Source organism: Pyrgilauda ruficollis, unplaced genomic scaffold (assembly GCF_017590135.1).
Source record: "Pyrgilauda ruficollis isolate IOZ18807 unplaced genomic scaffold, ASM1759013v1 scaffold138, whole genome shotgun sequence".
In the NCBI taxonomy this organism is placed as follows: Eukaryota; Metazoa; Chordata; class Aves; order Passeriformes; family Passeridae; genus Pyrgilauda; species Pyrgilauda ruficollis.
Window position 1 is genome coordinate 2,044,333 of NW_024512321.1, and position 23,022 is coordinate 2,067,354.

Below are 23,022 nucleotides of genomic sequence, written 5' to 3' on the forward strand. Positions count from 1 at the left end.
GATGCGCCGGCCCCCCTTTTCCTTGCCAAGTTGGATTCGTCCTCGTACCTCCGCTGGCGCCTGTGGGTTGTACCACTCTGCGAAAAGGGGGATGTGCCACTTCGCTGCTTCCTCCACGCTACTTCCCTGCCTCCCCAGGATGATCCCCTGTGTTGCACGGGGGGCGTTACAGGGCGGAGGAGGCTCCGCACTCTGCGTGCGGCGCGCTGTCTCATTCCGCACACTTCTTCTCCCTCCCCTGAAAGCCAAGTGGAACAGCTCAAGGGGGAAAGCGACATGAGGGGAGGGGACAGCGGGGCGGCGCTCTCCCCCCTTTTCGCAAAGTGGTACAACCCATAGGCGCTGGTAGAGATAGGAGGAAAAATCCAACTTGGCGAGGAAAAGGGGGGAGGAAGCGGCGCAACTTAGTGGCCGTGGTGAGGTGCGCGCATGCGGGGGACCGGAGCGGAGACAAAGGCGCCGCCGAGCCCCCCCCACCCCATCCCCGCATCCCTCCCCGGTTATAACGCGCCCCCCATTCCCATGGATGCGGGGGTCGCTCCATGCCCGGGGGGGAGCAGGAGGAGGGCGGGGGAATGGCGGGAGGGCGGCGGGCAGGAGGAGGAGGAGGTGGAGGCAGCAGCGCATCACCCGGGGGGGTGTCGGTGAAGATGTCGCTTCGCCGCGCCTACTCCATCAAGGACAAGCTCCAGGCCATCGAGAGGGTGAAGAAGGGCGAGCGCCAGGCGTCGGTGTGCCGGGCTTTCGGGGTGCCGGGGGGCACGCTGCGGGGGTGGCTGAAGGACGAGGCGAAGCTCCGCTGGTTCCTGGAGCAGCTCGGCGGCGAGGTGGGCACCCAGCGCAAGAAGATGCGCTTGGCCAACGAGGAGGAGATCGACCGCGCCGTCTACGCCTGGTTCCTCGCCCTGCGCCAGCATGGCGTGCCGCTCTCCGGACCCCTGATCCAGGCGCAGGCAGAAGCCTTCGCCCGGCAGATCTACGGGCCTGAGTGCACCTTCAAGGCGAGCCACGGCTGGTTCTGGCGCTGGCAGAAGCGCCACGGCATCTCCAGCCAACGCATCTACGGTGAGGGCGGCCTTCCCGCCGAGCCCGAGCGCGCCCCGGCCGCCCGCGCCGAGGTCCTGCCCGATGCCGGCGGCTACGGGGACGAGCAGATCTACAACGCCAACATCACCCGGCTCTTCTGGAAGCTTCTTCCCGGTGCTGGAATCGCGGCGAGGCGTCCGGCCCGCGGCGAGCGCGTCACGGTGCTGCTGGCCGCCAACTTGACCGGCTCCCACAAACTCAAGCCCTTGGTGGTCGGGGGTCTCCGCGATCCCGCCAGCCTCAGGCATCACAACCAGGAGAAATTCCCGGCTTGTTACCGCTACAGCCCCGAGGCCCGGCTGGCGCCGGCGCTTCTGAGGGCTTGGTTCTTTGAGGACTTCGTGCCGGGGGTCAAGCGGTACCTGCGGCGGAGCTGCCTGCAGCAGAAGGCCGTGCTGCTGCTCAGCTCCGCTCCGTCCCGCTCTGCAGCGGGGGCTGAGGATTCCCCACCGCTCCAGACTCCGGATGGGTCCATCCGCGCGCTGTTCCTCTCCAAGGGTCCCTCTGGGAGCGGTTTGGCCGGAGCAGGAGGCCGAATCCCGGCGCCGCTGGAGCAAGGGGTGGTGTCGGCCTTCAAGCAGCTCTACAAGCGGGAATTGCTGCGCTTGGCCGTGTCCTGCGGCGGCCCCGGCAGTCCCGCAGACTTCGTGCGCTCCTTCCTCCTCAAGGACATGTTGTACCTGGCTGGCCTCTCCTGGGATCTCATCCCGCCAGGATCCATCGAGAAGTGCTGGCTGCTGGGGCTGCGCGCCGCCTTCGAGCCCCAGCCCGGCGAGGAGGAGCACGGCGACACCCCGGGAGGGGAGGAAGGCGGAGGGGACAGCAAGGTCTTCAGTGACCTGACCCACCTGGCCGCCTTGGCCTTCAAGCGCTTGGCTCCCGAGGAAGTGTCCGACTGGTTGCACTTGGACGACGCAGCTCCAGGTGCGGAGGAGGACGATGATGGTGAGGAGGACGCCGAGGAGGAAGGCGCCGAGGGCTGCGGGGCGGAGGAGGATGAGGAGGAGGAAGCAGCTGGTGGCAAAAAGGGCGGGGAAGGAGGAGATCCTTTGCTGCCCACGGCTCGGGAAGCCATCCAGGGTCTGGAGACGGCGCTGCGCTGGCTGGAGGGACAGGACCCCCGGGAAGTGGGGCCGCTGAAGCTGGTGCAGCTCCGCTCCCTCATCTCCATGGCCCAGCGGCTGCGCCGTGGCCGCAGCCCCCAATCCTAGGGCAGGGGTGACCGCCACCTTTTGGCTACCAACCACCCCTGGTTGGCCACAGAGCTGGGGACACCCCGGTTGTCCCAGGGGGATGGTGGTGGAGGTGCCACTCGCCCCTCTGTGACCGTGACTCCCTGGGGATCAGGAAGCCCAGATGCCTGTGGGTCACAATTCAGGGGATTTTTGTGCAACAACTCGAATTCCAGGGTTGTTCCTTACCTAAATATACTTAGGAGGTGCTATTTTTTACATCCCTTGTGGATCCTGGTCACTGGCACTGCCAGAAAGAGGGTGGATGACCTCCCCCAAATTGCCCAGTTCCCCCAATTCCATGGGGAGAAGGAGTGAGGGAAGAACCTGCTCAGTGTCCATGGGATAATGGGGGATGTTACACTGAAAAATCCCCAAATCCCAGAGCAGGGATGAGGTGGGCACAGCCAGCTGAACATGGGCTACTCCTGAGGTGCTGCAGGGGAAATATTCCACCTTGGAAGAGGCTGGTGACGCCCTTCCCACTGCCAAAACAGAATCCTGTTACATCAGGATGGTTTGGGGCTGGTTTAAGACAATTTCCTTCAGGCACTGGATTGGGAAAGGGACACTTGGGTGGCACCCATGAGAGAGAGGCACCTCCATCATTCCCATCACAGCTGGGAACACCTGGACCATGGAGACCTGCTGATCCAGGTACCATCATTGGAGCATCCTCGTGGAGCTGAAGGCTCCAGGGATGGGGTTGAGGTGTTCCTCACGGGGTTTGTGGGGTGGCCAGGGCTGGAGGACACATCTGGGTGAGTGGAGGTTGGAGCAGGGAGGGCTCCTGGCACTGCCTTGGAATATTGGAGGCATCTGATAGGAATTTACCTGATTTGGATGAAATTTTAAGGTATTTAACTGAATTACTGGAAGAGGGAAGTGAAATTGACTCCTCAGTGCTGCTGTGCCCCATGTCAGTGGATGGGTGGGGGTTTTTACTTGTCGGTTCTTTGTCTCCTTGCTGCAGAGTTTATGGAAATTAAATGGATTTTTATTCCCACGTGGAGGTTGTCGTCTGTGAACTGTCACGTGGAGCCATCCCAGAGGGATTTGGGGTGGCACCACGGGGATCTTCTTGGGGCTGTGTCCTCTCCAGTGTGGCTTTCTCCACGCCAATGGGGTGTAATCGTGTAAAATCACATTTCTGTTTTATTATCTTTTGCACCAAAATCGCCCCACAAAAAGATTCTGGAGCTTGGGTGTGGCTCATTTCAAACAGGAGTTTGTGAATGAAAGAAAGTTTCAGTTGTGTGACAAAAATGTTGCAAAGATCAGCAGAAGGTGCTGGGCTGGAGGTCTTTGAACTGGTTTGGAGAGGTGAGAATATAAAATTATAGAATGGTTTGGGTTGGAAGGGACCTGCAAGGCCTTCAAATTCCAGCCCTCTGCTGTGGTCAGGGACACGTTCCACTATCCCAAGTTGCTCCAAGCCCTGTCCAACCTGGCCTTGGACACTTCCAGGGATGGGGCAGCCACAGCTTCTCTGGGAATTCCATTCCAGTTCCTCACCTCCCTCCCAGGGAGAAATTCCCTCCCAATATCCCATCTAACCCTGTCCTCTGGCAGTGGAAAGCCATTTCCTGTGCCCTGGCACTCCAGGCCCTTATCCAAAGTCAGGGGCTCAGCATCCAGATGTTCCCACCAGTGATGTTTTGCCTGGAAAAAACCTTTTCATGCTCAAAGCAGTTCCAAAATCATCTCTAATTGCATCTGTGCAGGTGCTGGGAGGCAAGCAGAGCTTAATTAGGGCATGGAAAAGGCTCAGATCCTCTCCTGATGGGCAAGTTTGAGTTTCTACACCCTCGATATTCCTGGAGATGGGAACAGATCATGGCTTCCATCCCATTCCCTGCTGCCAGGGAGGGATCATGGTGCAGTTTTTTTGGCTGGTTGAGCTCTTGCCCATAGTTCTGGAATGTGGGCAGCCTCCTCATGGATGTGGCTCTGACCACAGGGATGCAGCCATTCTCCCAGCCCCAGCAGGGTTAAATTGGGATCACCTCATTTCCAAAAGTCTCTCCCCAGTGCCACACATCCCACACCAGCTTCGTCCTTGGTGACCTGGGTGCCAGCACCGTCCCCAGTGAGCACGGAGCCAGCGTGGCATCCAGAAATCATGGATGTCACCTCCCCACGGAAGTGACCCCGTGGTGGCTTCCACAGCCCCCCAGGACCAGAGGAACCACAAAAATCCACACCCCCCCCATTGCTCTGGCCACGTTTATTTGGTTCCAGCCCTGCTGAGGTAACACGTGTCCACACCACCTCCCACCCTCATCCACGTTCTCCTGAAGATGTCAGGATCCTGCTCCTCAGAGGAGCTCGCTTTGGTCCCCGTCACCCCTCCTGTCCCAGAAGGGGTTTGTCCACTAGTCCTTGGCCATGTCACACGCCCGGTTGGTGGCCGCCTCCACGGCATCCATGACAGTGGCCCGGAGCGCTCCCTTCTCCAGCTGGTGCAGGGCGTAGATCGTGGTGCCCCCGGGCGTGCAGACGTCCCCCCGCAGCTTCGCCGGGTGCTCCCCCGTCTCCAGCAGCATCTTGGCTGCACCCTGCAGGACACCAGGACACCAGGAAGGTCAGATTTGGGACTTCCCAAATTCCCCTTTCCATGGTTGGATGGCATCATCATCCCAATACCCCCATAGTGAGGGAATGTCGCCATGATATTTTCTGAATAATCCCTTTGCCAGGATTTTTTCTCCTGAGAAGCCTCAGAGGAAAAGAAAAACAATAATTATCTGCTGCTGTGGAATGCAACAGGTGCATCTTTGATTGGTCCATGTTGGCTGTTTCTAATTAATGGCCAATCACAGTCAGCTGGCTCGGACTCTCTGCGAGTCACCAGCTTTTGTTATCATTCCATTCCTTTCTATTCCTTTCAAGCTTTCTGATGGATCCTTTATATTCTTTTTAGTATAGTTTTAGTATAGTATTTTAATATAATATAATAGCATAATATAATAAATCAGCCTACCAGCATTGGAGTCAAGGTTCTCATCTCCTCCCTCATCCTGGAACCCTCGAACACAACCATAGAGGGACTGTCCCACCGCCATGCCCTTCACCCTTCTGGTGGCTTCATTTTTGCTTCCAAGAGGGGAAACTGAGGGAGACCAGCATCCAGCACCTCCTCCCTCATCCCAGTGGATGTTGTGGGGCAGGAAGGAAGGGGGGCAATGCCAAGGACTCACCAGCATGTGCCAAGGACTCACCAGCAGCGTCTGTGCTGCGATCCTGCTGGCCAAGGCTCCCGGCATTCCCATCTTCACCGCGCCCTCGGCCAGCGCCTCGGCAAATAGGTACACCTGGGAAGAGGGGAGCATCCAGCGGTGAGCCAGGAGCAAGGGGGGGACCCCAAATCCCAGGACAGCATTCCCTGTCCCTCTGGCTTACGTAGGCCACGCCGCTGCCGCTGAGCCCGGTGTGGATGTCGATGTAGGACTCGGGGACCTCCTCGCAGAGGCCGCAGGAGGACAGGAGGCTCTTGAGGAGCGCGGCTTCCTCGTCACCCGCGTTGCTGCCCCGGGAGAAAACCATGGCCCCTGCCTGCACCACGCAGGGCAGGTTGGGCATGATGCGCAGCACTTTGGTCCAGGGCGGGAGGAGCTGGGAAAAGACGGGGATGGGAGAAGGGGTGCCAGCCCTGGGAAGAACCCAAGGGTGAGTGGAGACACTGGTGGGTGTCATCCATCAGGCTGGCGGAGAAGTGAGGAGCACGGGGAGGGAGCTGGAGGGGCAGCCAGGTGGGGACACCAGGATGAGGACAATGAAAAAGGACGAGAGAAGGAGGATGAGGAGGAAGAGGAGGAGGAGAAGAAGGAGGAGAAGGAAGAGGAGAAGGAGAAAGAGGAAAAAGAAAGGAGAGGAAGAGGAGGAGGAGAAGGAGGACCAGGATGAGGACAAGGAAAAAGGAGGAGAGGAGGAGGAGAGGAGGAGGTGGATAAGGAGGAAGAGAAGGAGGAGAAGGAGCAGAAGGAGAAGGAGGAAGAGGAAAAAGAAAGGAGAGAGAAGGAGGAGGAGAAGGAGAAGAAAGAGGACCAGGATGAGGACAATGAAAAAGGACGAGAGAAGGAGGATGAGGAGGAAGAGGAGGAGGAGAAGAAGGAGGAGAAGGAAGAGGAGAAGGAGAAAGAGGAAAAAGAAAGGAGAGGAAGAGGAGGAGGAGAAGGAGAAGGAGGACCAGGATGAGGACAAGGAAAAAGGAGGAGAAAAGTAGGAGGTGGATGGGGAGGAAGAGGAGGAGGAGAAGGAGGAGAGGAAGGGAAAACAAAAGCAAAAGGAGAAGGAGAGAAGGAGAAAAGAAGAAGAAGGAAATGGAGAAGGAGGAGAAGAAGGAGGAGCAGGAGAGAAGGTGGAGCAGGAGAAGGAGAAAAGAAGGAAAAGGAGGAGAAGGAGAAAAGGAGAAGCAGGAGAGAAGGAGGAGCAGGAGAGAAGGAGAAAAGAAGGAGAAGGAAAAGGAGAAGGAGGAGTCTCACCCGCTGCAGTGTCTGGATGGTGACGCCGGCCACCAGGGACACGACGATGTGGTGGGACCCCACAGCAGGACGGATCTCCTCCAAGACACCTGGCAGGATGTGGGGCTTGGTGGCCAGGAAGACCAGGGTGCTCCTGTACACCACTTCCAGGTTGCAGTGCGTGGTCCGGCAGCCCAACTCCTGCCCAGGACAGGGAGAGAGTTCACAGGCTGGAACGCCCAAAAACATCCCAAAACCAGCACCCTCATGGTAGCAGCACATCCAGAGGTAGGGACATGGCCTGGGGACCTGCTCTGGTCACAAAGCCACCGAGGCTCTGCTTGGATCTCACCCAGATCTGGGAAGGATGAGCCAAACCCCAGGGTGGAGAAAGGGTGCTCTGACCCCACAGTTTTGGGACACCCCAAAATCTCCCACACCCTTGGCCCCACTCACCCGCCAAGCATCCAGGTTTTTGTCCGAGGGAGCACTCGCCAGGACATTGCTGGCTGGAACCTTCCCTGGGGGGACACAGGGAATGGGGTGAGTGGCCAGGGTGGCCCCAGGGTTGGGGGGACACCCCAGCACAGCCCAGACACCCCAGTTTCCACCAGAATGTGACTCCTACAATCCCAGCACGATCCCAAAGGGGGGCATGGGCCGAAGGGGGCTGGGGATGGATGCTGCTGGTGTGGCTGGTACCAGTCGTGTCAGGGTGTAGTGACAATGGAGGTGGCCCTAATGGGCAGGGCTGTCCCCACACCGTGCTATGGGACAGGGACAATCTGGGACACACGGGGAGCAGAGACAGGGCTGTGCTCTCACTGTCTGTGGGACAGCGATGTTGGGAGAGAGGCAGGACAGGGCTGTCCCCATGTTCCCACACTGATCTGTGGCACAGGGACACCAGGGAAGAGCAGCAGGAAAGGGCTGTCCCCATGTCCCCACACTGATCTGTGGGACAGGGACACCAGGGAAGAGCAGCAGGAAAGGGCTGTCCCCATGTCCCCACACTGATCTGTGGGACAGGGACACCAGGGAAGAACAGGGTTCCCGGGGAATAGCAGCAGGAAAGGGCTGTCCCCATGTCCCCACACTAATCTGTGGCACTGGGACACCAGGGAAGAGCAGGGTTCCCGGGGAATAGCAGCAGGAAAGGGCTGTCCCCACGTCCTTCCAGTGCAGGACGGGAACCCAGGGAAGGGCTGGGACCTTGGGAACAGGCCAAGGCAGGGCTGTCCCCATGTCCCTCCAATGGAGCACAGGGACCTGGGGAAGGGCTGGGACCTTGGGAACGAGCCACGACAGGATTGTCCCCACGTCCCTGCGCTGGAGGACAGGGAGCCGGGGGCGGGCTGGCACTTTAGGAACAGGTCAGGACGCGACTGTTCCCATGTCCCTCCACTGGACAGCAGGGAAGGGAGTGCAGGGAGCGTCCAGAGCAGCGCTGTCCCTATGTCCCCCCACACTTCCCCGCGCCACAGGACGCCGGGAAGGCGCCAGACCAGGACTGTCCCCCTGTCCCTTCCCCTGCCCGTGTGTCACGGACCCTCCGGTCGCTCCCCCGTCCCGTACCCGCCTGCAGCAGCCCCCGGACGAGCCCCCCGGCCATGCGCCCGGCGCCCACGAACCCGACCCAGAGCTCGGACGCCTCCATCGCTGCGCGAGGCCACGCCCCCAAAGCCACACCCCCGGCGCTGATTGGTCTCGAGCAGCCAACCCCTCTTTCCTATTGGTGGACCCGCCTTTAAGGGGCGGGGTGAACGGGGTAAAGAGGGGGAACTGCGCAGGCACCGGCGCCACGTGGTTCGCGCAGGTGCACGCGCGGGGGTCCTGGAGGGAATTCCCAAAACCTTTCCAAACCCTTCCCAAACCTTCCCCGCAGGGCTCAGCGGAGCCCCGGCACCCCTGGGACCGCGAGGGGGTCCCCACCACGGGGGTCGGGGACTAAATTTGGCGTGGGGGAGGTCCCCAAAGTTGTCCGTGGATGTGGGAGGTGCTTCCCACTCTCCTGGTCCCACGAGGTCCCCCGCTCCCCGGCATCCCTGGGTTTGTGGGGGGGACTCTCCGAGGGGGTGTCTCCTAATTTGTCGGTGGATGTGGGAGCTGCTTCCCACTCCAGGGTGCTCCTCACCCACTGGCATCCCTGGGATTATGGGAGGTTCCTTCAGTGGGGTGCATCCCTGGAATTTGGGGAGGGGGGGCTTTGTAATGTGTACATGAATATGGGGTTTTTTCCTCACAGGACCCCCTCTGTTCCCATCATGCTGCTCCAGAGCTCCTGGGCTGTGCTGCTCCTCTGCGCCACTGCTGGGCTTTTGGGGTGGCTGGGCCTTGCTGCCCCCCCAGAGAAGGTGGGGACCCCCCTCCCGCCGCCCAGAGCTGGGGTTCCCCTCACAAATCCTCCTCGAGACAACCACGGGTGACAGCCGGTTCCAGGATGAAGCCACATCCCAGGAGGTGTCACACCTGGACTCCTGTTACTGTCCGGTGTCTGTGGGAATCCCTCTGGCTGGGAAATTTGGGTTCTGGGATCCCCCATCCTGGGCAGTCTCTTTGCTTGGGATGGTTTTTTGGGGGGTGAAGGCCAAATTCTGGGGTGAGCTCACACCTTTTTCCATATTTTACATCCCCAACACCCCTCCTCTGTTCCCCATCCTGTGCTGGGAGCACCCAGGGGTGCATTTGGGGTGTCCATGGGGAAATCCAGCATTCCCCCATCATCACCCCCCAAATATTCACCTCAGGAGGAACTCTGGGAGACCTGGATGAGGTCAGCACTGGATGAGACCCCCGTGGCCCAGCTCGTGCAGGACATCGCCCACCAGATGGGTATGAGCCAGGGTTGGGATGCTGCAACATTCCCATATCCCACTTTGGCACTGATCCAACCTCTTTTCCCACCCCACAGGGAACCTGAGCAGCCGTTGGGCTGCAGAGCTCCGGGGTGGACACCAGGTTGTCCCATCCAACCTCCATCAGGAGCAGGAAAGACCTCAGGATGTTCATCCCCAACCAGGTGGGAACACGGTGAATCCCATTCCCAGCTTTTTTCACACCAGGGTGCATCTTCCCCAGCTCATCCCACTGCTGTTTCCATCTTTGCTGTATGCAGAGAGCATCCTGGTCCTTCAGGAGGTGATGGAGAAGCTGCAGAGGGTCAACCAGAGCCTGGAGCTGATGCTGACGGCCTTGGAAGATGCACGAAGCCGGCTGGAAAAGCACCTGGAGTACCTCAAAGCCATCCCTGACCTGGATGGTGAGTGGGAATGGGGGCTGGAGGATCCATGGGAGCTGATGGGTGCCAATACCGGGCTCTTCCTCCCCGTCCCACAGGTCAGAGCCAAAGTGTCACCTCTTCCTGCATCCCACATGGCTCATTCTTCATGCTCCTGGTTCTCCCGCTGGTGCCGGCCCCATTCCAGACCATCCTTCTCCTCCTCTTCCTCGCTTCCAGCGCCCTCGGCATTCCAGCAATCTTCACTCTCCTGGTCCTTGCTGCAGCAGGTGGGGACAAGTGTGGGGACAGTGGTGGGGGACAGACCACCCTGTGGGGAGGGCTCTGTCCTCTCCCACCCTCTCGTTTTCCCACAGGGCATTGGGTGGCATCCGCCTGCCGTGGTGCCGGAAGGATCCGGCCAGTGGTTCCCCGGGAAAAGGCTCGGTACCGGCTCACCTCTACCCCGGAGAGGTAGGAGATGGTTGAGGAGGTGGCATGGAACCCTGGGGAGCTGCTGGGTCCCACCCTGGATCTTCCAGCCTGGATTTTCCACCCTGGAGACATCTGGCAGAAGTTCTCAGGAAGGGACAGGACACATCTTGGTGGCTTCCCTTTTGGACACCTCATCCCAACTCCTTCCATTTCTGTTCAGATATTCCATCCTGGGTGTCCCATCCTTGGTGCCTCATCCTAGATTTCACATCCTGGATGTTCCACCCTGGAGCCATCTGGCAGAAGTTTTAAGGAAGGGACAGGACACATCTTGGTGGCTTCCCTGCAGCTTTTGGACACCTCATCCCAACTCCTTGCACCATTTCTGTTCATCTATCTTGGATGTCCCATCCTTGGTGCCTCATCCAGGATTTCCCATCCTGGATGTTCCACCCTGCAGACATCTGGCAAAGGTGTCCAGGGAAGGACAGGACACAGCTTGGTGGCTTCCCTTTTGGACACCTCATCCCAACTCCTTGCACCATTTCTGTTCAGATGTTCCATCCTGGATGTCCCATCCTTGGTGCCTCATCCAGGATTTCCCATCCTGGATGTTCCACCCTGCAGACATCTGGCAGAGGTCTCCAGGGAAGGACAGGACACGTCTTGGATGGCTTTCCTGTAGCTTTGGGGCATCTCATCCCAACTCCATGTCCTGTTTCTGCTCAATGTCACATCCCTGGGTGTCCCATCCTGGAGCCATCTAGCAGAGGTCTCCAGGAAGGGACAGGATACATCCTGATGGCTTTCCTATGGCTTTTGGGTACCTCTTCCCACCTCCCTGATCTATTTCTGCTCAGAGAAGGGTGTGGAGAGGTGCATGTCTCCATGGTGGTGGTGACACAGAAGCCACCAAGGTGACAGGAGTCCGGTTTTCCTTCTTCCCACACAGGGAATGCGATGTGGAGCTGCTGAAAGAGGAGCTGGACAGGATGGAGATGAGCTGCCTGCAAAATGAGAGGTGCCCACAAGGTGGGAGGTGTGATGGCTGTAGGACACAGATCCAAAGCCCACAGATCCACATCCCCATCTTGTGCTGGGATGTGTGTTATCCCAGAGTGTCCCCAAGCTCTGCCAGGGCATGTGTCACCACCCCAGAATGTCCCCATCCTCTACCTGGGAGCAGTGGGAGGGTATCTCCACCCCTGCCATGTTCTTGCAGAGCCCTCACACCTGGAGCAGCCCCAAGAGGTGGCCAGGGACATTCCCGAATTCACAGGGCAGGTGTCACCCGACGCCGGTGGCCAGAGGACAACACTGAGCTCATGTGAGGTAAGGTGCTGGGTGGGATGTCCCCATGTTGGTGTTGTCCCCCAAAACTTGCTCTTGGGGGCCAGCTGGGTCTCCCTGAGGGTCAGGTCCTCCAAGGTTGGGGTGTCCTCACCATGGTGGCACCGCTGGGTGTGGGACAACCCCTTGAGAGACAGACAGGGCTGGGGACATGACACACAGGGAGGAATTTGGGGTGGAAGAGGGTGTCCTGAAGGATGGCCAAGGCACCCCAGGGGACAAGGGGACATCTGCAGGAACCCTCTTCTTCCCAAACCAGGTGACACTGGAGCCGGTCATGGATGCTGGGAAGCTCTGGGAGCCCAAACCCTGCAGCCCAAGAGCCAACATGTGAGCACCAACCACCCAGAATGTCCCTTCTCCATGGCTTGGTGTCACTTCAGGGGGAGACCCTGCTGCTGGTGGCTTCCTGGGGTGCTGATGGGTGTCTCCTCTGTAGGTCCCCGTGCCAGGGGCTCACCAGGGCTGGACAGCGATGCCGGAAGAAAGCGATTCCCGGTCTGGAATTCTGCCACATCCACACCACCGGCAGTAACTTGGCTATGGATTCATCCCCCCGTTTTTGACCCTCCACCCCCTCCCTGAGGGGTTTTAACCCTTTTTATGGCTATTGCAGATCCTGGTGGAGAACATGGAGCCTAAGGATGCCACTGGATGTGGGTACAGGGCAGATGTTCATTATCCCATCAGTTTTATGCTATTTGCATATATTTTAATAAATGCCACATTTACAGCTGGAGTCTTTCCCATTCCTATCCTGAGATAGGGGGCTGTGGGATCATCCCCATGTGCCAAGAACAGCAGCAAATTCCCTGCTGCCATTTCCATGCCCTGGATTCCTGACTGCCTTCCCTTTATTACACCCAATTGCAGGTAATTAGTGTAGCTCATTAACAGCTCAGAGCCACCACCCTCTTGGACACAGCCACGGTGATGGCTCCAGTTGGCTCCTACCACTTGATTTGGGATCTTTTTGGGATGCCCCAACTTTCCTCCCCGCTGCCCTGGGCGTCCTGCGCCGCTCCCAGCAGTGGGGCAGGAATGTGGGAGCTGCTCCCCAGGCTCCCATTTTTACTTTGGAAATGTCACTGTCACCCCCCACCCAGCCCCGTCCTCTGCCCCAGCAAAGGACAACCCTGAGTTGAAGAGGATGATCCCGGTGCCAGGTGGTCCCAGTGCCGTCACTTCCTGGCGTTGGCATAGTTGGCATTGAACCAGGCACAGGTTTCCTTCACGGCTGGGGAGGGAGAAGATGGGATGGGTTTGGGGATTGGGAATGGATTTTGGTCATAGAATCACGGGATGGGTTTGGGGATTGGGAAGGGATTTTGGTCAGAGAATCACGGGACGGGTTTGGGGGATTGGGAAGGGATTTTGGTCACAGAATCATGGGATGGATGTGATGATTGGGAAGGCATTTTAGTCAGAGAATCATGGGACAGGTTTTGGGATTGGGAATTGATTTTAGCCACAGAATCACGTGATGGGTTTGGGGATTGGGAATGGATTTTGGTCAGAGAATCATAGGATAGGCTGGGTTGGAAGGGACTTTTTTTAGGTCTTCTCATCCAACCACCATGCAAGGAGACACCTTCCAAGAGACCAGGTTGCTCCATGTCCTATCCAACCTGATCTTGGATATTTCCAGGGATGGAGAAACCTCCCTGGGCAACACGTGCCAGCGTTTCACCACCCTCATTCCTCATCCAGAAAGGATGGACCACCTTGATGCCACCAAGGCTGATGGCACGGGGTAGGACCCCCGGTGTCTTCTGGAGACTCCCCTATCTCACCTTTCCTGAAAGGTGTGAACTGGAATCCGGGCAGGTACCGCCGGAGCTTGGCATTGCTGGCTGTCTTCTTGAACTGCCCGTCAGACTTGGTGGTGTCGAACTGAGATGGGAATGATTAAGGAGGAAAAACACATCTTGCTTTTGCTCCTTGGGTGGGAAGGATCCTCTGGATCATGGAATCTCCCAGGGGAGCTGGTGGGAAGAGGGGCTTAGACTTTTGTGAAGGATACAACGAGCTCTCCCCTGAATTCCATGGCCTCTGCGATGGCCTCTGCCGCTTCCCGGATGGAGACTTCATCTTCTTCTCCCACTGTGGAGAAGGGAAGGATTGTGGCTGTTCCCTCATGGAGAGGAGACTCCTGGGGGACAGCCAGGGCTTACCTGACAAAATGATTGGTTCCACCTCATCGTATTCCCGCAGCACCCAAAGGAAAAGTCGTGCCAGGTCCTGTGGAAGAGCAGACAACTCCTGGAGAGGTCACTGATATCTCCCAGTCCTCCCATCCCAAGGGGACACAACTCTGGGGATGTCCCAGGACAAGCCAGGGGGGTTCAGACCCCTCTGGGGTGCTGACAGTGCGTCTTCCAGCCCCATTCCCTGCTTCCCAAGGCCACACCTACCAGGGAATAGATGAACTGTCTCCTGGGCTTGCCCGTTCCCCAGACGGTCAGAGCAGAGCCGGATTCTGAAGGAGGAAGGAGCCATGACCACCAGAGCCACCTCTAACCACCCCACAAAGCAGGTGAGAGACAAAAAAACCCCTCATTTCTCCCCAGAAAATCCCTGGAAGTCCTGCCACCCTCACGTTTGGCCAGGTAGACCTTGTGGATGAGCCCTGGCAGGACGTGGCCGTCCTCGATGTTGAAGTTGTCGTGCGGCCCGAAGACGTTGGTGGGAATGACGGCGGTGAAGCGTCGGCCATGCTGCTCGGAATAACCCCTGGATGAGAGCAGGGAAGGGATGGTGGGTGGGCTGTCAAGCCCCTTCCTCCAGCACTGATGTGCCCCCAAAAAACCATGGCCAGCAGGACCTTCACCTGCTGAGCCCAGGTACCTCCCCAACTTCCACCTGGAATTCCCACTGGATTCCCCTTGCCTTGAAAACCAAAGGCTGTGCTCCCATGTCCCCAGTTCACCTGTTTTGGACATCAATCATCCTCTTGGCGTAGGAGTAGCCAAAGTTGGAGCTGTGAGGTGGCCCATTGTGGATCTGGGAATATCAGAGCAGATAAATTAAGCAGGAGAGGGGTTTTCCCTGGATTTCCCTGGATTTTGTGTGGGAATGGGGATTCTCACCATGGTCTCATCGATGGGATAGGTGGTCTTGTCTGGGAAGATGCAGGTGGAGAGGCAGGAGACCACCTTCTGCACTCCCAGCTCGTGGGCAGAGTGCAGCACGTTGTCGTTGATGTGGATGTTTGTCCTCTGGGAAAAGGGACATTTATCAGGATCGTGGAGCTGGGGATCCCCAGATCCCTTCACAACAACTCATTAAAAACCTCCAGACACCACTGGACCTCTGGTTTGGCTCTGGGAGCAGAGCAAGCCACATCCCTGTATGTCCATATCCCAATTTAGGGAGTGCAGCACCCACAGGGATCCCGGCAGTGCCAATTCCCTGGGTGCTCACCCAAAAATCCAGGTTGGAGCGGATGTTTTTGAAGAGGCCTCCGACCATGGCAGCCAGGTGGATGACGTGGGTGGGCTTGTGCCTCTCAAACAGGGCTTTGGTCTCGGAGCTGCTCCTGGAATGGGAAATTTTGGGATTCAGTGGGGTCAGCAGAGCAAATTGAGGTGTTCCTGAGGAAAAACCCAGTCCTTAGAAAGGAAATGTGTGGTTTGGTGGGGGCAGACTGGGGAGTTTCTAAGGAAAAACCCAACCCTGGGATGGGAAAATTTGGGATTGGGTGAGGTCAACAGAGCAGATTGGGGTCTTTCCAAGGGAAACCCAAATTCTGGGATGGAAAATTTTGGGGTTGTCAGGGTCAACAGAGCAAATTGGGCTGTTTGCAGGGAAAATCCCAATCCTGGAATTTGGGGAAATTGGGGATTCAGTGGGGTCAACAGTGCAGACTGGGGTGTTTCAAAGGAAAACCCAAATCCAGGGATAGGAAATGTTGGGGTCACCAGAGCAGATTGGGGCCATTCCAAGGAAAAACCCAATCCTGGGATAGGAAAATTTGGAGTTTAGTGAGGTCAACAGAGCAGACTGGGGTCTTTCCAAGGGAAACCCAAATTCTGGGATGAGAAAATTTAGGATTGGGTGAGGTCAACAGAGCACACTGGGGTGTTTCTGAGGAAAAACTCAATGCTGGGATGGGAAATTTTGGGGTTTATCAGGGTCAACAGAACAGACCGAGTTGTTTCCAAGGAAAAATCAAACACTGGAATGGGAAAATTTGGGATTTGGTGGAGTCGACAGAGCAAATTGAGGCATTTCCAAGGAAAAGCAAAATCCTGAGATGGGAAATTTTGGGGTCATCAGAGCAGACTGGGGTGTTTCCAAGGAAAAACCAAATCCGGGGATAGGAAACTTTGGGGGTCACCAGAGCAGACTGGAGTGTTTCCAAGGAAAAACCAAATCCAGGGATGGGAAATTTTGTGGTCAGCAGAGCAGACTGGGGTGTTTCCAAGGAAAAACCAAATCCAGGGATAGGAAATTTTGGGTCACCAGAGCAGACTGGGGTGTTTCCAAAGAAAAACCAAATCCAGGGATAGGAAATTTTGGGGTCACCAGAGCAGATGGGGGTGTTTCCAAGGAAAAACCAAGTGCAGGGATGGTTTTTTTGGGGGTTGATAGAGCAAATTCCGGGGTTTCCAAGGGAAAACCTCAACTCACGTCAAGTCGGCGTCTCGGGAGGACACAAAGATCCACTCCTCGTCCGGCTGCCCCTCTCCATCGGCCACCACCTTCTCGATGGCTCTGCCCACCAGGCCGGTGCCACCTGTCACCAGGATGCGCTTGGTCACCTCCGTCATGGCCAAAACCCTGCAGGGAGGAGCCGGGGGGACAAGCTGGGATCACCTCGGCATGGACCACCCTGGTGTGGGCAGCCACGAGCATCGCCCACGCCCCAGGTAAGTGGGATCAGGGTTTTTGGGGGAAATTTCTGCGTTTCTGGGCAAAAAGGGGTGTGTTTGGCTGTGAAACTCCTCAGGTGGAAGCCACCTGGGCCAGGGCCAGACCTGCCACGTGGCAGTGCCTGGCCTCTGGAAAGGGAGGGGCACCTGCACCTCCAGGTGTGTGCCCCAAATCTCCTTTTCCACCCCCAAATCGCCTCCCACACCCCAAATCTCCCCCTGCACCTCAGGGGATGAACCCCAGATCTACTCCCGAACCCGGAGTCTTGTGTCTGCACCCCAAATCTCCACCTGCACCCCAGATCTCCGTCTGTACCCCAAATCTCCCTCTGCACCCCAGATCTCCCCCTGAAGCCCAAATTTCCCCCCGCACCCCAAATCCTGTGTTTGCAACCTAAACCTTCCCTGCACCCCAAATCCCAGCTCCGCACCCAGGACTGCATCCCACGCCTCCCCTGCCCCTCAAACCCCAGCACTGCACACCAAATCCCAGCTCTGAACCCAGTCCTAACCTCCCCAACCTCTCCTGCACCCCAAATCTCTCTCCTGCACCCCCATCTCCCCGCACCCCCTCCCGTCCCGCAGCGCGTCCCCTCTCCCAAACCACAACCTCCCGTCTCCCCGCCCTCCCCACCGTCCTGTCCCCCCACTTTGGGGACCCCCCGCTTCTCCTCCCCACCGGCCTGGGGGGGCTCCTGTCCCCCCAAATTTCCCTTAATGGGGTGAGGGGAGCGTCTCACCCTCGGCTGGATTCGGGGCCACTCGGGTACGCTCGGATCCGCTCGGCTGAGTTCGGCCGCCTCGGCTCGTCTGAGTTCGGGTTGAGTCGGGAGGGGCTCGTCTGTGTTCGGCTGTACGCGGCTCGGCTCGGCTGGATTCGGTTGCGCTCGGGGCTGCTCGGCAATGCTTCGTGGAGTTTCGGCTAGCTTCGGTTGCTCTCGGCTCGGTGGGGGCTCGGCTGGATTCGGAGTCACTCGGGTAGGCTCGTTGGGGCCTCGGCTGAGTTCGGCTTCGCTCGACTCGGTTCGTCTCGGCCCGGTGAAGGTTCGGCTGCACTCGGCTTTTTCCGCCGCCGTCACGGGGCGCTGCCGCTTGGCTCGTCGGGAAATGTAGTCCGTGCCCGGGAGCAGGGGAAAGGAGAGGGCGCAGGGGAGAAGATTTTGGGAACGGATGAGGGAAGGGGGTGCAAGGAAGGAAGAGGTGCAGGGAAGAGAAATGGGTGCAGGGGGAGGGAAGGAGGTGTACGGAAAAGGGGGTGCAGGGAAGGGAATGGAGGTACAGGGACAGGAAAGGGTGGATGGGAAGGGGGTGCAAGTGCAGGGGAAAGGAAAGGAGAAGGGAAGAGTGTGCAGGGGTTTTAAGTGGGTTCATGGGAAGGGGTGCAGAAGCAAGGAAAGGGGTGCAGGAAAGAAAGGGGATGCAGGGAAAGGGGTATCCTAGGTGTCCCCCCCAAACGGACTCATCAAAAGGGATTTTGATATGAAAATGTTTTAATCACTTTTAATGCACTTAAGCCAAGATTAAAAATGAGCAGAGCTTTCCTGTGTGTGGGGGATGGTTTCGAAGGCACCCCCTCCACCCCCACATCCAGCTGGCTTTTCCCTCGGGATTTTTGCGAGGCAAAGGCAGGGCTTTGCCCTAAATTAAAATTTTGAAAGTGGAATTAAGGGAGACCCAGCCAGGAATTTCCACATTCCTCCTGCCAAAGCCCCGGGTAACCCCAGTGTCGAGGAGCAATAGAATGTGAGTTTTTCATTCCTTTTCTCCGGGCTGAGACCTGGAAATTTGCATACTTAAAGATGTCACCTTGTGCCTCTGTCCCCTGGAAGTGCCCATCCCCTCTCCCAGCTGAGCCCCACCATGTGCTCAGCCCTTCCAGGCCTTTCCCACCTCCAAAATCCCACTCCTGGGGGTCTTGGTGTTGTTCCCACCTGATGTTTTATAGGATTCCCTGGCTGATCTCACCCACGGAGCCAGGGATGGACGCGAAAGCTCCTTCTCCATGGCCAGCTAATTCCATGTCCCTCCTGCATCCTCCACGAGACACTGAGGTTTGGCAAGAAGAAACCTCACGCTGATGTTGGGATGAGTCAGATCCAGCTGCATCCACGTTTCCACCTCACTCCACGGCAAAATTATGGAAAAAAAAGGCTTGGTTTGGAATAAAATCATTCCCATAAATAAAAGTCATCCCATTCCAACCCCCTGCCATGGGCAGGGACACCTTCCACTAGACCAGGTTGCTCCAACCTGGCCTTGAATGCTCCCAGGGATGGGGGGGAAAAAGCCAAGGAAGATTTTCCACGTGCTGGTGGGAGGATAAGATCTTCCTGCTGCCTCCTGCAAGTTTTGGGAGACTAATTAGGGATAAAACCATGTTTCGGCCAAGGAATTGCTGGGAGGTGGCACAGCCAAGAGCTGCTGTGACAGCACTCGAATAACCACGGTGTTGCATTAAATGTAGTAATTTTGGAGCTTAAATATGCTAATTCTGGGGCTAATTACCAAAGAAATGTTGGAGCACGAGGGAAGATCACAAGGGAAAGGGATAAAGTTGCGGCGACCACATGGGACGGACTCGTTTGTTAATGAAATATCACCCAGGCTCCTGATGTTATCTAACAAGGCCTTGGGATTTGAGGATCAAAGCCTGGAGCAGACCCATTAGCTCATCTGGGCAGGGCGTCTGCGTGACACGATCCAGAGGACATCCCAGGACCTTCCAGTCGGCAGGATAAAGCTTGGGTGGCTTGGCCAGATCCTGTCGGAGAACCGCTGCTCCGTGTGAGGCGTCGTTTCCGTAACGAAGCTTCCTTGTGGGTGACCTATTTCTCTGGAACGGGCCCGGTTTTGGGTCCAGCCCCACTCCCTGCTCTGCCCTCCCCGTGCCTCCTAGGAAAGTGGGGCAGATGGGTCTGAGATTCCCAGGTAGAGCCTCTCCCAGGTGGAAGCTGTCCGAGGATGATGCTTTACAGCTGCAGCCAAGCTCCAGGAGGCCAGGTGAGACAACTCTAAGCACCTCTTCCCTGCTAAAATTCCAGTTTTGTGGCTCTTTTTTAGGGAGCAGCACATCAGCAGTGACCCTTTCTCCAGGCCTTGTCCCAGAGGATGGCCTGTGCCAATTTCCATAGGGATTGGGGGTTGCTCCCCACAACGTGAAGCCCTTTGGCAATGGGAATTATCCAAAAGCACAGAGGGGGAAGACTGGGATGGGGGTGGTGGCTACAGATATTCCAAGAAATCCTGTTCATGGGATTGGGAACAGCTGCCACACAAGAATGTCCCTTCCACCATCATTTTAGATTTGGTCTTGTTGAGTCCAGTCCACTGGAGGAGGGAGGTGAACCTGCCCCTGCTCCATGATGGGATTTGGGGTTATTCTGGGAGTGGGATCTTGGCTAGGTGGGTGTGAATCCCATTGGGAGAAGCACCGGAAGAGATGTCACCTCTTTCATTTGCTTGGGGTCTCTTTGGATGGAGTGCAGAGAACTGGGCAGGACCCAGGGGACCTGGAATTCCCAGGGCGGATGGGAGAGAGGAATGTGGGCACAGGGCACTGTGGATGTGGATCTGAGCCTCCTCCCAGTGTTCTCTGGAACCCACGTGAGCTGACTGTGCCCAAAAAGAGCGTCTCTGGCGCAGGTTTGGGATGAGGCAGACATCCCGCTGGGCCTGGCTGCTTGGGCATGTCCCAGGACCTTGGGAAGGTGAAATCCTGCTCTTGTTTCAGTCCAAGTGTTGATGTCAAGCTGGATGAACTCCAAGGTGAATGAGTATAAGAGCACGGATTACTTAAATTTGTCTTTTTGTGGGCTAGACTTTACTTTAAGATGAGCTGAAGTTGGTGCCTCAAGGCCAGCCAGGGGAAATGCACTATTTAACTAAACTGAGAAATAAAAAGGCCAAACAGTTCCAAACCTATTCCCTCTCTCCTTTCCCAGCTCAGCTGCAGGGTCTGTTTAGTTTTGGTTTTAAGGAAGGGCTTTGTTCCTCAGCAAACTCTTCCTCTTTGAACCAAATCTGATTCCAGCTGTGCATGGAGTTCTCTGCCTCTCTGGGCTCCAGCTGCTCCAGAGATGTTATTTTAATTTGCTTTTGATGAATATTTTAGTGCTGCCAATAGCCCTGGAGACTTTGAACTCGTGTGTCAGCCCAGAGCTCACCTGTTTGCCGGGAGCCTTTGTACAGACAAAAAAAAAAAAAATAAACACACATCAAAGGAGAAGAAAGGGTGAACATCACTGGTGAGAAGCAATGTGGGGAGACCAAAGATCTTTATGACCCAAAAATCCATGCTGGAGTATCAAAATTGGGAGGCAAAGAGGCATGAAGGTGGCACAAGGGACACCATCTTCTCAGGAGGGTCACAGGCTTGTTCCTCCACCTTGTTCCAAGGTCTCCATGCTACACCTCAGGAGTCCACAGTGACTTGGTGGGAGTCAAGTCATAATGGGGACATGATGTGTGACCTCAGAGCAGAAGGGTTGGTGGCTTGGGGTCACCAGCACGGATGATCCAGAGACCATGAACAGGGAGGAGAATGCCCTGGAGGCTCCCTTCATGGGACCCTGCAGTGAGGAGAGAAAGGGGAATCTCCATCAGGAATCAGTTGATGACATCATAACAAGGTGAGATCTTGACTTGGAAAGTCCCAGGGAGGTGGAAGGGGGACTGCCCAGCCATGTGGAGAATGCAACAATGACCATCATGTGGATCAGCTGAGGAACTCACAGAAAGGGGTGTGATGGCCTGGAAACACTGGTAAACCAAGGTCCTTGCAGGAAAAGGGGACAAGGAAATGTGACCTTCATTGGGTGGTCCAGGCACCCCTCTGAAAGTGAAGATGGTGTCACGGAGACTGCAGCTGTTTAGGCTGGGAGCAAAGCGTCTGTGCTGGGTGTAGCTGCAAGAAGTCTGGTATAAGAATGGGAGGCATCTGAGGCTATGCTGAAGGAAAATTTTATTTAGGCAAAAGAATGAATAGACAAGAGCAGCGAGTGGAAGAGATCCAATATCAGGTTCAAGTAGGGCAGCCATCAGCCGAGGTGCTTTGGTTGCAGGAGCTGTTGCCAGAGGCCAGAGCTAGTGGTGTCAGGGGTGGTGCTGAGGGCCCTTAGCAGATGGAGCCATAGCCCCTTCTGCTAGAGCAGCCCAGGCCTGCCAGGTCAAGGCCAAATCCACCAGAGATGGGCTGTCCCTGGGCACTGAGCTCAGAGCCCAGAGCAGCGGAGGAGGTGGATCCGACGGCGGTGCTCTGGGGAAAGGAGGTCATGATGGGTCCTGGCAGGGTGACCATCACAGGGGGAGGCTGGATAACAACACGGGAATCCTGGATTTGCAGGACAGAGGGCTCGTTGCAGCTGTTGGCCAGCGGGGTGGGTCCGCAGGGTCGGCAGAGGCTGTTGCAGGCCATGGGTGTGGTGTGGAGGGTGCCTGGAAGAGAAAAAGGGTGATGCAGGGCAGGGCTATGAGGGTGCGTGTGGAGGCTGTTGTGGGGCTGTGGGGAGGCGTGAGGGCTGCTGAGGCTGGGGTTGAGCGTGCTGGCAGAGAGGGGCCAGGGATGCAGGAGGGTCAGGGGCTTGAGACTCACCTGGTTGTCGGTAGGAATCAGGAGGAGAAGTGTGTGAGGGAGAGATGCTCTGGGCCGGCTTTTATGCTGGTTCAGGAGAGGCGGGACAGCCTTGTGCCATGGCCTTGGGGCATTTTGCAGGCCTGGTCAGTGCTGAGGTAAGGAGTGGTTTGCTCCCCACAACTCTGCAGTGTCATGTCCTGCTCTTGAGGCCATGACCTTGGCAGCAGCTTTTAAATCCAAGTATTAGAGACCAAAGGCTGTGGTTGAAGTTGTTTGCCTGGGAGAGCTGTAAACGTGACCAGAGCTTTGGAGAAGTGGGATGTCATCATTGTGGCAGTGGTGTGCTGTGGTTCTGTGGGTGCGTGGTGAAGAGGGGCCTCATTCCACCACAGGTGTGTCAGGCTCGTTTGGGCTTTGCAGCTCTTCTGGGGGTGACAGGTCCCTTGCCATCACATTTTCTGTCTCCCTACCATGTTGCAAAATTCCGAAACATGTCTATATTTCAGGCCTTTCTCACTGGGGATGGGAAAGCAGTTCTTGTGATTTATGGATCCCATACTCCCCAAGGTCTTGTGCTGGTCCATCCATAGCTGGTGATGGATAAGGAGAAGAAGATGTGTGAGGAGCAGCTGATGGAACTATAGACATTCACATTTCATTAAAAGTGTGTTGACCTTGTTACTCTCCAGAGGTACCTGAATGGAAATCATAATACCAGTTTTGTCTGACACAGCCTTGCAAGTCATGATCGTGGGAGTGTTTTCCTGCACAAAACTCTGCAGTGTCATGTCCT

The 23,022-nt window shown here is 56.8% G+C and overlaps 4 protein-coding genes across 5 annotated transcripts; 2 read left to right on the top strand and 2 right to left on the bottom strand.

The window, feature by feature from the left end:
* The first annotated feature begins 76 nt into the window (after nt 1–76).
* On the top strand, nt 77–3,324 carry TIGD5 (tigger transposable element derived 5). The gene has a single exon (XM_041459526.1). It carries the CDS (start codon nt 543–545, stop codon nt 2,295–2,297), a length of 1,755 nt encoding a protein of 584 aa, XP_041315460.1. The 5' UTR covers nt 77–542; the 3' UTR covers nt 2,298–3,324.
* Nucleotides 3,325–4,532: 1,208 nt separating this feature from the next.
* Nucleotides 4,533–8,457, bottom strand: PYCR3 (pyrroline-5-carboxylate reductase 3). Of its 2 annotated transcripts, none has more exons than XM_041459538.1 (6): nt 8,357–8,457; nt 7,238–7,302; nt 6,803–6,982; nt 5,721–5,873; nt 5,540–5,632; nt 4,533–4,876 (listed from the first exon to the last, which is right to left on the bottom strand). In XM_041459538.1, the coding sequence occupies exons 1-6, from the start codon at nt 8,436–8,438 to the stop codon at nt 4,694–4,696; spliced, it is 756 nt and encodes a 251-aa protein (XP_041315472.1). In that variant the 5' UTR covers nt 8,439–8,457; the 3' UTR covers nt 4,533–4,693. The 2 variants fall into 2 exon arrangements, with proteins under 2 accessions (XP_041315472.1, XP_041315471.1); XM_041459537.1 differs by having other exon boundaries at nt 5,721–5,933.
* Nucleotides 8,458–9,029: 572 nt separating this feature from the next.
* LOC121349294 (protein brambleberry-like) lies at nt 9,030–12,349 on the top strand. The gene is made up of 10 exons (XM_041459560.1): nt 9,030–9,135; nt 9,529–9,613; nt 9,693–9,800; nt 9,897–10,040; nt 10,118–10,288; nt 10,376–10,472; nt 11,386–11,465; nt 11,656–11,765; nt 12,043–12,113; nt 12,223–12,349. The coding sequence occupies exons 1-10, from the start codon at nt 9,046–9,048 to the stop codon at nt 12,347–12,349; spliced, it is 1,083 nt and encodes a 360-aa protein (XP_041315494.1). The 5' UTR covers nt 9,030–9,045.
* Nucleotides 12,350–12,473: 124 nt separating this feature from the next.
* Nucleotides 12,474–17,679, bottom strand: GFUS (GDP-L-fucose synthase). Its single transcript, XM_041459541.1, has 11 exons — nt 17,398–17,679; nt 16,416–16,565; nt 15,207–15,321; nt 14,873–15,001; nt 14,713–14,786; nt 14,383–14,516; nt 14,198–14,262; nt 13,958–14,024; nt 13,807–13,886; nt 13,577–13,676; nt 12,474–13,020 (listed from the first exon to the last, which is right to left on the bottom strand). The coding sequence occupies exons 2-11, from the start codon at nt 16,553–16,555 to the stop codon at nt 12,965–12,967; spliced, it is 960 nt and encodes a 319-aa protein (XP_041315475.1). The 5' UTR covers nt 16,556–16,565; nt 17,398–17,679; the 3' UTR covers nt 12,474–12,964.
* Between the last annotated feature and the right edge of the window lie 5,343 nt (nt 17,680–23,022).